Source organism: Macrotis lagotis, chromosome 7 (genome assembly GCF_037893015.1).
Source record: "Macrotis lagotis isolate mMagLag1 chromosome 7, bilby.v1.9.chrom.fasta, whole genome shotgun sequence".
NCBI lineage: Eukaryota > Metazoa > Chordata > Mammalia > Peramelemorphia > Peramelidae > Macrotis > Macrotis lagotis.
Window position 1 is genome coordinate 36,314,025 of NC_133664.1, and position 14,837 is coordinate 36,328,861.

At 45.2% G+C, this 14,837-nt stretch overlaps 1 protein-coding gene across 1 annotated transcript in view; it reads left to right on the forward strand.

Annotated features, from left to right (window-relative positions):
• The window catches only part of TBC1D5 (TBC1 domain family member 5), a 577,752-nt gene extending 570,924 nt beyond the window's left edge, over positions 1–6,828 (forward strand). Inside the window, exon 27 of the mRNA XM_074195734.1 lies at positions 4,390–6,828. Within this exon, the coding sequence (XP_074051835.1) occupies positions 4,390–4,692 (303 nt within the window). The 3' untranslated portion in view covers positions 4,693–6,828. The remainder of the gene's footprint in view (positions 1–4,389) is intronic.
• Positions 6,829–14,837: the final 8,009 nt, after the last annotated feature.

Consider the following 14,837-nt stretch of genomic DNA (forward strand, 5'->3'; position numbering starts at 1 on the left):
ATGAAAAACATTGCCTGCTTAAAACACAAGTGACCTTGATCAGAACCCCCTCCAAACAATTTATATCTGAAAGGGTCTCAGAGGTCACCTAATCCTGCTCCCTTGCTTTACAGAAGAGGAAACTGAGGCCCCCCAAAAAGGTAAAAGACACATGTGGCACCACAGCTTGAGAGTTAGCCTTAAGGAGTGGAGCTGAGTTCCCATCCCAGCCTTGGCACCCCCTGGCACCCCAGTAATCTGGTCAGCTCTCTTAAGAGTCTAAGGGAGGAGGGGAGGCTAGGTAGTGTAGTGGATAAAGCACTGGCCCTGGAGTCAGGAGGACCTAGGTTCAAATCCGGCCTCAGATACTTAATAATTACCTAGCTGTGTGGCCTTGGGCAAGCCACTTAACCCCATTGCCTAGCAAAAAAAAAAAAAGAGTCTAAGGGAGGGAGAACCTGCTGTTTGGCACCAGCAGAGGAAACTAGGAGTCACCACGTGGCCTATCCCTATCCTTTTTAAATAGCAAGTCTTTTTAAAAAAAAAAAAAACAGAAGCATCTTTGTGGTTTCTAGTTTCAGGGAAGTCTGATATGTAGGTCAGTTCCTTTTAAAAAAATAATTACAGATGAGGCTTCTGAGAAGTTTGAGCACTAATTTAATTAGAGCCTCCCTTTCAATAGCTTAGACCTTTGTTAGATGGTTTTTCAGCAAAATATCTCTCCATTTTTCTCTCTCATAGAATAACACAAGCATAAAAAGATAGAAAGATAGTTCTGTGTCTGTTGATTCTTATGGAGTTTAATTAATAATAATATTCCTGGGTCTGTTAATACTAAGAATGTTAATGAATTATAGATGGTTCTCAATCTACCATTTTTTAAAAGCCCAGACTATGAGTTCACATCCTTTCAAATTCAGTATCATCATCATCATCATCATCATCATCATCATCATCATCATCATCATCATAGTAACAGACATTCCAATCTCCCTTTATGTGATGTCATGTGATCTATTCTGAACCCCAAAACAGATTGGTTTGGGAGGTCTTTGGGAACTAGAAGTTCAAATATGTGATTTCATTATTATAGGGAAATCCTGCTCTGCAGACTTGTGCCTCCATTGAGGTCAGTGGATCATCTATACCTTCTAATCTTTGGTTGCCTTGGGAACTGAAGGATTCAGATATTTGCCCATGGTCCCATGGCTAGTAAGTGTCAAAAGTAGGACTTGAACCCAGATTTCTGCCTTGAAGGCCCCATCCTTTATCTGCCACACCATCCCGACTCAAGATAGGTCTTTTATGTCCATTTTGCAGAAGAGGAAACTGAAGTCTAGAGAAGTCTCTACCCAGGATTCATGAAGAGTCAGCAACAGGATAAATATTTGGTCCCTGACCCCCATCTGCCCCATTTTCCTTCTACCACCCAACTCTTCCCCTCTCAGGACACACAAACCGTATTACCTTCAATAGCTTCTTGCTAATGTGGGCTTAAATTTATTTGATTTTTGAAGTTTCATGTATCGGTCACTTATTCCAACAAATCCAATTATAATGGTAACCTAATCAATCACTATCTATTTAGAGTTTCTGCTGTTTGTAATAATGATAACAAGAGATCTACATGAACATAGAAGGGGCACTGAGGCTGTCTGAGGCAAATCCTCCTTTTCTTAGTGAGGAAACTAAGCCTCAGGTTAAAGGTGCAAAAACACAGGGTCTTCTTGCGAGGGGTCGCTAATTAATTGAGTTAGACACTGGCTCCATAAATATATGGATTCTGTGATCCAAATGCTAAGAGAAGCTTGAGGAATCTCGTGGGCTCGGCACTTCCATAACCAGCTCCCAGCTCCCAGTAGCTAGTTGTCCTCAGAGGGGAAAAACATTCTAAGACGCCTCCTCTGTCAGGTCTGGAGCTGACAGAGGAGCTTACGGACCTGCTTCTCCGTGTTGAGCTGAGCAGCAGATTGCTTCAGTGTGCTTTCTGGGAAGCTGAACTAGTCCAAGGGAAGAAACAGAACCTATTTAGTGTGAAACTAGAATGCCCACCTTCTCCGATGGTCCAGAGACATACGATCTAGACTGGCCTATCCAAGCTGGAACAGGACTACCCATAAATCCTTCCTTCTGCTCATTCTGTGAGGGAACCTGAGACCTCATGATGTCATGACCAGAGTTCTGGACTTGATATCTGGAAGAGCGGAGTTCAGATCCTACCTCGGACACCATCCAACTCTGTGACCCTGGGCAAGTCACTTCATCTGTATGAGCCTCAGTTTCCTCAGTGTCAAAGCAGGGATGATAATTTTATCTGTTTCTTAGAGTTATTGGGACATAATGCTTTTTGCAACCTTAGCAGTATCCTATAGCTGCTTGCTAATATTATTGTTTTTGCTGTTGATGTTGACCCTGACAGGGAAACTCCATTGTCTAGAAGCCCAAAGAGGGTAAATGAGAGAAACCAGGAAAAGAAAGGAGGAAGTGGAGCTAAACCACTATTACAAACCAATGAATAATGAAAGAGAAACAGTGCTTTTTAGAAGAGGAAGGGTTGGAATAAAAATTACAGCAAAAATGCACACATATATATGTGTAGATTTGAGCTTTATTGATTTTTGATTTCCCTGGCAATAGGATAGAATGAGGCATTAGGTAGCCGTGACTGCTTAGTCCATCCTGAGAGCCTTTTCCATCTGGACACTGCTTTGTAGTTCTGGGTGGTCTCACTTGTCCGTACTAAAAGATCCTGTACCCCAGTCTTTAATTATTTATTTAGTTTTTTCATTGGTATTTGCCTTTATCAATTCTGTCCTTTCCCCTTCCCCACCCATTATTAAGGCAAGAAAAACAAAACCCATTACAAAGATGAAAAAAATAAAATTCCCACATTAGCGATGTCAAGAAAGGAGAGAATGAAGAAAGGGGGGAGGGAAATTTGAATCCATCACTTCTCTGTAGAGTGGGGCAGCATGTCCCATCATTTAGAAGGTTGTTCAGTCATTCATAGTTGATTATCTTTTTCATATTGCCATCATATAAACTGCTCTCCTAATTCTACTCACTTCCCTTTGCGTCAGTTCATTAATGTCTTCCCAGGATTTTCTGAAACCACTCCCCTCAGCATTTCTTCCCAGAAAATTGTATCCCATCACATTCATATACCACAGCTCATTCTGCCATCTCCCAAATAATGGGCACCCTCCTCTCCTTGCTTCTGTACAAAGAACTGCTTGAAATATCTTTGAACACATGAGTCCATTTCCTCTTGCTTTGATCTCTTTGGGACCATGAACCTGAAGTTGCCGGGTCAAAGGGGATGCACAAATTAATAGGTTTTTGGGTGCAGTTCCAAATTGCTTTCTGGAAGGGTTGTGCTCCACCAATGGGGCACTAGAGCATCTGTCTTCCCATAGCTCTCTAGCATGTGTCATTTTTCCTTTTTTATATTCTTAGTCAATCATAGGAGTATGAAGTAGCCATGGTCTTTCTTAAACCAAACAAGATTACTTCAGTCTCTGACTAATGAAGTGTAAGAAGAGCGCAGATGCTGCTATCCAGCTGGGGAGAGGTCTAATTCAGATGTTAGGAGCTAAAGTCTCCTCAGTAATTGAGCTTTTAATAAAGACTGGGTCACTTCCCTCCCTGCTACTTTGCACCAATGTCTCCTTTGGTAAAATAGCCATGGTCCCTGGCATGGGGTCATGGTTGGCTCTTGCTCTCCCATGGTCCAAGGTGTCCCTGGGGGATGAAGTAAATGATGGTCATCTGGAGAAGTAAGGCCCCAAGCCCTGGGTGGATGTTACAAGGCTGTAAGGAAAGATTCCAGTCTTCACCCCTTGCCATGATCCATCAGCCTAAAGAAGTGTTGAAGTATAATTCTGACCCTGCGACAATGTGAAGGGATGGTGGGGAACACCAAGGAGAATACCAGGTGACAATCGTGGGTCTGTCCTCTCCTGCCTCCAGTACCCAGGGGAGCCTCCCAGGCCTCAGGAGAGATCAGAGTAAATGGCCTAGAAAGTCCCATCCAACTTTTAAGTCTTATGAACTAGGAGGTGAAAAGTTCCTAGGGACGTCACATCCTGTGACCCGCTAAATGATAGAAGATCTGTGGGCCCCAATATACCCATGGACCCACACAGACAGAAATGGGCTCATACAAACACTCACAAAATTGGGCACCATGTCATAAGATGGTACTGAAGTCCAGGTGAGGGGACCAGGTTACCATCTGTGATGAGTTCTTTTTGGAGTCAGGAGGGCCTTGGGCACAGAGAGAGAGGAAGAGAGAGATCAGCAGTAAAGTCCAATAGGAGCCTATAAAGCGCAGCATCAGGGAGTCTCCCGTGACTTCTTATCCTGTGACTGTGATTGTATAACTCTGACCCCTGTGATTTGGTTTCACAGACCCCCTCCGGTTTGTCTGGAAGTTCCGAAAGCAAGAGTTCAGATGATTATATCTTGGTTTCCAAGGAAGAGGAGGAAGGCAGCAGGAGCATAGCTTCTGGTCGGTCTCAGTCTCTCCGGGCACACAAGGGCCCATCCGGGAAGGCAGAGGGGCTTTCTCGGTCATCCCTGGTGTTCTCAGATCCCCTGATGGGCATAACTTCAGCGTCCTCCAGTAACCTGAGCTCCAGCCCTGATGATGATGACAGCAGCAACAACAGCAAGGATTCCGATTTTACCATCGTGAGTCCTCTGGACATCTAAGGGCAAGCATCCGGAGCCCCTCACTGAAGATGGGAAGCCTTGGTGTTGGGGGTTCCAAGTGTCGCGAAGCTGATTTGACATCAACAGTCTCTATCACTTAAATAGTCATTCAAAGTATAAATTTGGGGATAGCAATACATCGGAACACTGCCAGGAGAATTTTAGGCCTGCTTACATATCCCAGGATCTCGATAGGCTTGTCTCGGCCCCTCCCACTGGAAGCAGGCCTTGGCCTTGAGTTAAGCCAGGGCCACACACCCTAGGGAAAAAGACACAACGACAGTTAAAAGTCTCTCCCCAATCCTTCACCCTGCCAGATTAAGGAGGGGGTAGGTGAGGGAGAATAGGATTCACACTCTCCCCCGACAGAGACCTTCCACACATGGATGCTGAAGGTCAAGGAACCTTCCTCTCTCAAAAATGGTGTCCCAGTTAAGTCAGAGAACTTCCTTCTTGGAGGGCCCATCAGTGATCAAAATAAAATGAGCAGGATAAAGGGTGACTTTACTAGGAAGAGCTCAAACTAGTCTAGGCTGTCTTCTTACTTAACAAAGAAATGTTTGTGGTTATTAGGGTTAGAACTATAATATCAAAATCCTGCTTTGGTGTGTTCTGGAGCCAGATTTCTTAGTTGGTTTGGATAAGACATTTCCAAGTCACGGAGATATTCAATGCAAGACCCCTTTGGCCATTATCATTCCTTAAACCCCAATTTTCATAGCAATCATATAATACCTTGAAAATACATCTAAAAAAAAAGTAGGGTTATTCGAAACTGTCCCTTTAAGTGGGAGGTTTTATGTTTCTGTGATGCTTCATGAACGCTAGAAAGCAAACTTCTTTCAGAACAAATCCAGAAGCAGCAGACAGGAGCTGAAAACTGTGCTTTTCAGGATTCATTCGATTCCTTATCTTGTCATAGAGAAAAGGGTGAAGGAAAAGGCCTGAATCCTTTCACCTTTGCCTACTCCATCACTCTCCCCCAGCCCCCAGTGACCCCAGCTGCTCCAAAGGCGTGATCCCGGGCCCGAGGGTGGGAAACAGTGATGTACATTCCACAGATACTCAACCTCTGTCGTTCTGAGTTGGGAGAATTTGTTTTTCTGGTAGTTAAATCTTAGACATCTTAAAAAAAAAATCTTAGACATCTTGATTTCGGAACAGTCAAAGTTTAAATACTCGTTCACCAAATTCTGATATAAGATCTGAGACTGCTTCTCAGTTACTATAGCTTGGAAAATAGATGGTGTTAGGAAATGAGTTCCATGCTAGCAGCCCGACTCTTTAAAGGGATGAAGACATCTGAAAAATAAAAATGTCTCTCAGGTGCCTTATCTAGTTTCCTTTTAAAAAAGTCAGGACTTTGGTCCAGAGTAAACTGAACCCCCAGCAGCTCCTTCACCAAGAGTAGCATTTGGCAGAGGATCAGCCCGCTAAGCCAGAGGTCCATGACTGACTCCCACTAGATGGGAGCAGTCTGGAGAAGGCCTCATGGAAGCGATATTCATCTGTTGGATTAATAGGCTCATGAAGATAGGAGGAGGAACCGAGGGACGAACGCATCAGTGGAAGCACTTTATAGCCCATCCCTCCTCACTTGTAGATAAATGGGACAATGACCTGGTGTCCTCCTCGATAGAGGAGATAATGCCAACTCAGTCATTCAGATCATAAGGGAGAAGATCTAATTTGTTTCATAATTTGTTTTTAACCTCCAGTACGAATCATCAGCTATGACATTTAGTATATAAGGTGTTGAATAGTTCTCTTTTTGCCGAGATAACAGCACATTGTTCTGCATTCCACATCACTTGGAAGATGTGTTGATTAAGTGTTGTGGTCATGACCTCTTACTTCTAGATGGTTCTCTCAGCACCACTGCAAGGGTAAGACACAGAAAGGGTTTTGCCAAACTGCTGCCTTTAAAAGCCTTTTCAGTGTTTGCCTGACTCCTGTCCCATAGCAGTATAACCGTAGAGCCTCTATCTCCCCCTGTTTGTGTGCTGACTCGGATTTGACCTCGAAAGGGCCTTAGCCCTTGGAGCGGGTCACCCCAGCAGTCCAGAGTAAGTGGGCCCTGGGTTGCAGTCACCAGGTAGTTGTGCTTGCTTAGAAAGATGTCCCCTGGGCTCATCCTTTTAAGACTCTCTCCAGAGATGACTTGTGTCTTGTGAGTTCTAGGAGTCCTACCCAGGTGTAACTCGGCACAGCCAATGGAAGACTGCTTGGCATCACACTGACAAGGGATTCCGTCTTTCTTGAACAGAAATGGCTCGGCTGCATGGCATTTAGGTGGTCGTGTTCGGGCAGTCAGCAGCAAGCTGTTTGGTTTTGAACTGTTGCTGGCAAGGACTCCAAGGTTTTGCCTGGCTACCAGGGGGCAGGTTCCTGTTCATCTCCAGGACTGGGGGGTCATGGGGTGTTTTTTTGTTTGTATTCATATGCCAGATGAAAAGTATCCATTTCTTTGGACCCTGAAAGCCTTAACCCTTCCAGCTAAGAGAATTATTCATTCTGTAGCCCAAAGTGTTCTCCTTTTTCCCCCCTAAGGAAGAAGATGTTCTGGGTCCCAGATGCCCACAGGATTGGAGGGCGCTCTTCAGTTAATGTCACATCCCCATTAGGGAGTGATTAGCTTTTCTTCTTCCTTTCCTTTCTATTTCAACACTGTTCATGTTGTCTTAACTAGTCTCTGTGCAAGAAAAAAAAATAATGGGTTCAGGCTTCTTTGTTATCTTATCAGATACTTATGTTTAATCAAACATTTTTTTTATAAATCCTGAAAATATGAAACTTTTTGTTGGGTTTTGGGGGGGCTGGGTTTTTTGTTTTGGGGTTCTGTCAATAATTGTGTAGAAATCAGTGAAACCCTTTTGGTTTAATGCTACCTACCATGTCTTGATTTTTAAAACTTAAAGCACATTTTCTATCAGTTAAGATATAAGTCAATCTTGCTAGTCAGTTTTATATTTCTTTTTTATTGTGTCCTCATGCATCTCAAATATATTCTATCACATGATCAGACTGGAAATTTAGCACAGACTCCCCTTCCTGCAGTTTAGTCTAAGAGCCACAGATTGGAGAGAGAAGCCAGAGTCATTGTCTTGACTTGGTTCTATGATGCCTTGGAAGAGTTTGCCACTTTAAAATGTACTGATTTCTTCTTCCAAAGATGACCTCCTCCCAATAAAGTCCAACGGCAGCCATACTCTCATAGGAAATAATATGCATCATGTAGTATTCCAGTGTGAATGAGCGAGTGGGAGACTTAGACCAGACCCGGACCTCCCTGTGTTTCCTGTCGGTCCCATGTGAGTGGGTCCCGTCTTGCATGAAACATCAGTACCAGAGAGCCTTGTGCAGGAAGCCGCTACACCCGCGTCTTTATTGGGGCAAGTTGGGGGGGTTTCCTAGCCGGAGGAATGTCTAGCCTGCTTTATTAAAGAAACAGTTAACAAACAGAACCTCTGTGTCCATGCTTTTAATTTCCAAATGTCACCAACACATCTGGCTCCTATTGTTTGTTGTTTTGTTTTATTTTGTTTTAGGGAAAAGGATTTGTGCCCAGAAGATATCACATTGCAGTGCAAGAGAATGGAGCAGGCTGAGTTACCCGTGTTGTGAGCCACCAGCAAAACTAGGAAAAGTTGGGAGGATGGCAGACTTGACAGTGGGGTGTTGCCCTGGGGCACTGCCTTTGGAGTGGGGAGGATGAGAAGGAAGAACCCCAAATGAGCATGAGTGCCATTGAAACTTCCCACTCTGGTACAAAGACCTAATCACCGTGTCCTCATTATAGTTCTAGGAGCCAGTTTCAAATCCTGATTCCCGTGGTCTGGGCATAATCCAAGGGGTAATAAATGACTTCTTCCAATAGCCTTCCCAGTTAAGAGGTTGGGGACAAATAGAAAGAAGGAATCTGCCCTGCGGATAAACTGAACCTCATAGAGGGCAAAATTGATCTTTCATTCCATTGGTCAACATTACTTATGTAGTATTATGCCTGGATAAAGATTTCAATCTTTTTACTCTGCATCCAACTGGTATAAATGTTATACTTTCTAAAATACCACCCACTGCTGCAAATTTACAAGTTTTCAAAACAATCCCTAAGTTTTTGAATCCATCTCTTACATTATCTGACAAATTGATTCACTAAATGATTCATTAATGGGATCTCAGCATTGAAAGGGATGCACTCAGAAGTACAACCCACACCTAAAGTTGTGTCCTCCAGAAAAGATCTTCCACACAAGGACCCTTCCGACATGTAAAGAAAGCCCTTTGAGTTGTCTCTTCAAGGCCAACTCCCTAGTTTCCTTTGCAAGGCTTCCATGCTCTGGGCAGTCTTTTCTAAAGTTACTCCAGCTCTCGAATATAGATCTAGAGTTGTAAGGACTTCAGGTCTTTTAGGCCAGCCCCCCTCACCCACCAACCCAAGCAGCAGGTAGCAGATATAACGTTTAAACTGTGGTCCTCTGACTTTGAATCCAGTGCCCTCCTTATTGTACCTGCCATTGCCTGGCATTTTCTAAAATGTGATGCCTCACACCTGATATTCTGAATTTCCCAAATGGGGCAAAGCAGAAGAGACCTAACATTTCCCTCATTCTGGACATCACATTTCTCTCAGTGTAGCCAGAGACTAGATTAGCTCTTATGGCTGCCACATCACACTGTTAAATTAGTGACTTTATCATTCATCAACCCCCAGGTCTTTTTAATACCAACTGTCATCAGATTATATACTTCCTTCTGTATCTATGCAATTGGTTTTCCAAAAGCCAATGGAGAATTTTACATTTGTCCATATCAAATGTATTCTTATTGTAATAGGACCTTGGAACAAGGGCACAATGCTTGGCTTTCACTCAGTTACCGAGAGAAACTATGGAGCTTTTGAGGCTTACCCCAAGGAAACAGATCTGTAGTGACAGAATGTATTCAGGAGTTGGTCAGAAGGAATGATGCATTCGAGATCTCCTGGGATGAAAGTGGGAGCTCCTGGAGCCTGGATGCCCTGTCTCCCACCCTTCCCCACAGATGCCCATAATGAAGAAAGAAGTCAGCAGAACATCCATGCATGAAGAAAACTCCAGGGTGAGATTCCCATCTTCTGGGTCTGAACTGGGAAAGTCTGTAATGCAGACACATGAGTTCTGGAAGCATCTTCTCATCCCCTCTCTTGATCGGTGGTCAAAAACAGTGGGAGAAGTGTCTAACTGAGAAGATGACACCAGTCTCCAAAGCTGACGTGTGGAATAGAATTGTGACCTTCCATCTGGCTGACCAGATTCTATTATTACTAGTAATAATAATCGCATTTGTGTAGCCCTTCAATCCCTGTTTTGCAGGTGAGCAAACCAACACAACTGTTGTGACTTGCCTGGCCCCCCAGCTAGTGTCTGAAAATGGATTTGAACTTTTCTGACTCCAGGTCTAGCTGCTTCTATATTATCTCACTCTAATATTATCTTCTAGCTTTTATCTATTATGATCTGATGAGAAATGCAAGCAGTGATGTAGGATACATGATAATCCTTTCTGTGAGACTGACAAACCCCCTCCCCTCACCCCGCTGTAGTTTCTCTTGGTAACTGAGTGAAATTCATACATTGTTCCCTTATTCCAAGATCCTGTTACAATAAGAAAATATTTAATATGAGCAAATGTAAAGATTTTTTTTTAATTTTTATTTAGGACAATGGGGTTATAAGTGACTTGCCCAAGGTCACTCAGCTAGGCAATTAAGTGTCTAAGTTTACATTCAAACTCAGATGCTCCTGACTACAGGGCCACCTAGCTGCCCCAAGACTCCTCTTTAGCAATTTAGGGAGTTGAGAATGGTTTGTGTCCTCATCCTGACAGAGTACTCACAACAGTGTCACCATTAAAGAAATTCATGTCAGCTCAGTTTCTCCGTGGGCATCCCGATCAGCCACAAGCCAGGATGCCTCTCTTCTGCCATACCTTAAAGGTCTTTGGGTGGGCACAGAACAAGGACAGCTCCCACACTTAGCCCAACTGCCCTCAGCATCCTCCTCTAAAACGAGGGGATGGGATTAGGTCCCCTCAAGTTCCTCCTCTAATTCTCCATCCTGCAATTCTCTGAGTCAGAAGACTTTTTGGACCTCAGTTCAAATCCTATCTCTGATTTATCTTCGTGACTTTGGACAAGTCTCCTTAACCTCCCTGGGCTGAGGTCTCTTCTGACTCTAGACTGATGATCTTAAGCCCTTCTCTGAAATCTGACCCCCCCCCCACTTTCCAAGGTGGTTTTCCCACCCAAACCCAATTGTTGGCAGCATGCTGAACCAGTGTTGGATTCCAGAAGAATATGGTCCATTGGGTCACATTTATGTGATCCAGCCTAGGTAGGGACTGGAACCCACATGATGCAGCCGAGGCCGGAGTGTTTTCCTTCTCACTGTCTTTAGGTTGTCCAAGAAAAGTGAGCTCAGACCACCCCTACAGCTGCTTCTCTCCTCATCTACTTCCCAACTTCTTTAGAATTTCCACTGATTCCCTCATGTGCCCATGCTTCTGCTTGGAATCTCCAAGGCAAAGCTCTCATCTCTGACTAGACTCTGGTGGTACCTACAAGGCAGCTCCCATTTTCTTTTAATAGTGATACCTCCCTCCTACTTGCTGCATTCACATTAAGGCAAGATCTGGCCTACCACCAAAGAAATCCCCAGGTTCCTTGACGGAGTAGTTGGGCAGACAGCCTTGGCTGTGCCTGCCCTGCGGGGTAAGAGCAAGGCCAGGGAGTTGTGTTTTGAGTCAGGTTCGTAGGACTAAAGTCTCTTGGGAGGTCATCTAATCTTCATTTACAGATGAGAAAATATATGCAGAGAAAGGAAGGGACCTGTTCAAGGTACCAAGCAGCCAAACCAGTCTTCAAATCCATGACTGACCCAAAATCTCATTTTCTTTTCATTCCATTGTGATCCGACCATCAAATAACTAGACCCATGGTGGACAAGGCATCCTCTTTCTGGTCCCAGTACCAAGCCAATCCTGTCATATTTTAAATTAGAGCCTTCTTAGGGAGGGAAAAGAAGGCTTAACGGATGTATTTGGTTGCTTATTTGTGGATTCTAGCCTCTTGCTGACCAGCTTTGGAAGACTTGGGGTCACAGTGATAAGCTACAAACCCCTGTTGGGCATTTTTTCAAGGTTATTCTGCATTACTGACTTCCAAGCTCTCTGTGGTCCATTCTTCCAGCCAAAGCATCTGGTTTGGCTGCACCATATTCCGTTTCCCATCTCTACACCTTTGTGTTGTCCATCTCCTTTGCCTGGTCACCTTGGCCTCTTAGAATCCCCAACCAACTTCAAAACTCAGCTCTAGTGCCTCTTCTCACATGAAGCTTTTTTATGTGGCCTGGGCCTGCATTTGCTGTGACCCATCCAAAATAAACCTTATTTTGTGACCAATTTTAAAGAAGAGGAATAAAATTTGTTGTCCAGGAAGTTGCAAGGCTACAAGTCACGTCAGGAAAAATCAGAGAAGGTCTCCAGAACGTCGGCAGGCCTCCCTGTGATGATAAAGTTAGAAGAGGTCAGACAAGCATCACATAGGATGAACAGCTGTGGATGAGCTTTGATCTGCTCCCTTGGAGAAGACTTGCAAATCAATATGATCACAGACCCATCGAAGAATTTTATGTTAACTTGTCTATGGACACATTTCCCCCGATGGAATGTAAGATCTTTGAGGACAGCCCAGTGTTTGCCTCATGAAAAGTATTTAAGAGCTGGTTGGTTATATTTATATTATGTGCCCAGCAGAAGACTGACCCATGAGAAATGACCTGTCAGTGGGCTCCAGGCAGCTGCTCCCTTCCAGAAAGTGCTAGGTCATGGGGCAGCCATTGCCTCTCTTGCCACCAGGGGCCACCCTGAGCCACAATAATATTGATCCATATTATGTTGTATTCTTGGCCTTTCATGTTCTCTGGACGAGCCTGTAATATAAGTAGAAGAACCTTGTCAAGGCCACACAGCTAATTACACCAATTCACCTTCTCTTTGGGCTTTCAGATTTATAAATACCATTTAAGGTGGGCAGGGCAAGTCTTATTAACCCAAGGTTACTGGTGAAGAAAGTGACTTTCCAAGACCTCAGTACTGACTCAGCTCCCCAGAGCTCTTCCCTTTGGCCCTGCTGCCCCAGGTGCAAGACTATACCTCAGGCACAAGGTAGTGATGGAGCAGTCCTTGGTGCTCCCAAGAATAGTATGGATGTGGGCCTGGAAGGGACCCTGGAAGAGGAAACAAGAGCTCAGGCATCTCTAGCCCAGTCTGGATTCTGGATCTCTCTCAAGGGAGGTGCCCCTTGAATAACCAAGAAAGTTCTCCCTGGGGGCAGCTAGGTGGTATGGTGGATAGAACACTGGCCCTGGAGTCAGGAGGACCTGAGTTCAAAGCCAGCCTCAGACACTTACTAATTACCTAACTGTGTGACTGGGCAAGTCACTTAACCCCATTGCCTTGCAAAAGGAAAAAAGTTCTCCCAACAGAGAAAATAAAAAGCAAGTGCAGCTGCCACCACTGAACTAGACATCAACCAAGACTTTCCATCCCAAGAACAGGTCGTGTGCATGCTAGCAAAGGCCCCAGGCTTGCTGACAGGAATTCCTGGCTAGGGCCCACTTACCAGCCCTCTGGTGCTACCAGTTCCCAGGGTCTTTGGAGGAAGGGGATTTGTGAGCCCCTAGCCTGAGAAATGTCTGGTGATGTCATCTACTCCATTGCCCTCAAGGATGACTACAGCCTTAATGTCCTTAGATGAGTGACAAGACATGAACCCACACATTCCGGGGTCTCCTCCCCTTTGAAGTGCTCTTTGGTAGAGTATGGACCCTGAGGTTGGAAAGAATAAGGAAGAGCCCTGTTCCCCCCGGCCTCAGCTTTAAGAAATCCCCCCGCAGGCCCAGCTCCCCCGTCAGCCTTCGCCTCCCCCAGACATCCCCCTTGGAACCAGATCTGACTTGTCCAGGAGGGCTTGCAGTGCCTTCCCATCTCTCACAGTCCAGTCTCACAGGTAGCATCGACAACAGGCAGCGGCCACTCCGTACATGGGACCAGAATGATCAGACATGAGCCCTGAGGCCTGCACAGAGAACACTGCTCTAGTTCGCTTCTCACTAGCATCAACCACATCTGAAGAACCAGATCCTCCCTTCACAGTAATGTCACCCACAACCAGCTTTACTGCTATTGGGGGGGCCTGCTGGCTCCCCATTGCGTCATCTTTATTCATGCTGGCCTGTTGATGCTACCTGCTTATCCCTCAGATACCTTCTCCCCTCTATCCAGGCCACCCACATCCTTCCCCCCATAGGGTCTCATCACCCTGAACTATTGCAACAGCCTGCTGGTTGACCTGCAGGCCTTGTCTCTCCTCACCCCAATTCAACCTCCATTCAATTATTAAACCTACTTCCTAAAACTCAAATCTGACCAGGTGCCCCTGTTGCCTTCGGAATCAAATAAAGCCTCTTTGACTTAGGACCCAGTCCCTCCATCTACAGAGTTCTGCCCCATCCTCCCTTCCACTCTGCTCCATCAACACTGGCCTCCATGGGGCTGTCCGTCATGCCTGGACCACTCGCCCTCCCACCCTCCCCATGCTACTTCAGGTCTCAGCTTAGGACCTCTCCCCTTCAGGCAAAAAGCCTTTCCCAGGCCACAGTCTATGTCTTCTATTGATCATCTCCGATTTGCCACCTATAGATCCTGTTTGTCCACAGTCACTGACACGATGCTCCCACAAGACTGTGGGCCCCCTGAGAGCAGGGACTGGCTTTTCCTTTTCTTTTCTTGGTAGCAGGGCCTAGTACTTAAAGAATTCTTCACTGCAAGTCTAAGCCTGTCGTCAGGAGCTTTGCCACTGAGAAGCAGCTCTGTTCACCATCTGTCAACAAGGCAGTTCTCTCTCCAGGAGGCTGATAGCCAGACCAACCCTGCCCTTGAGAAAACAGCCCAAGTCGGAGGTCGTGAAAAGGGTCTGTCTCCTAGGGAACCTCGATCAAGGGGTTATGTTTCTGACCAAGGATTATCAAGTCCACAGACCAGGTACCAGAGATGACAAAAAGTGCTGCCATGCCATCGAGAGTTACTATGGATATGCAGACTAG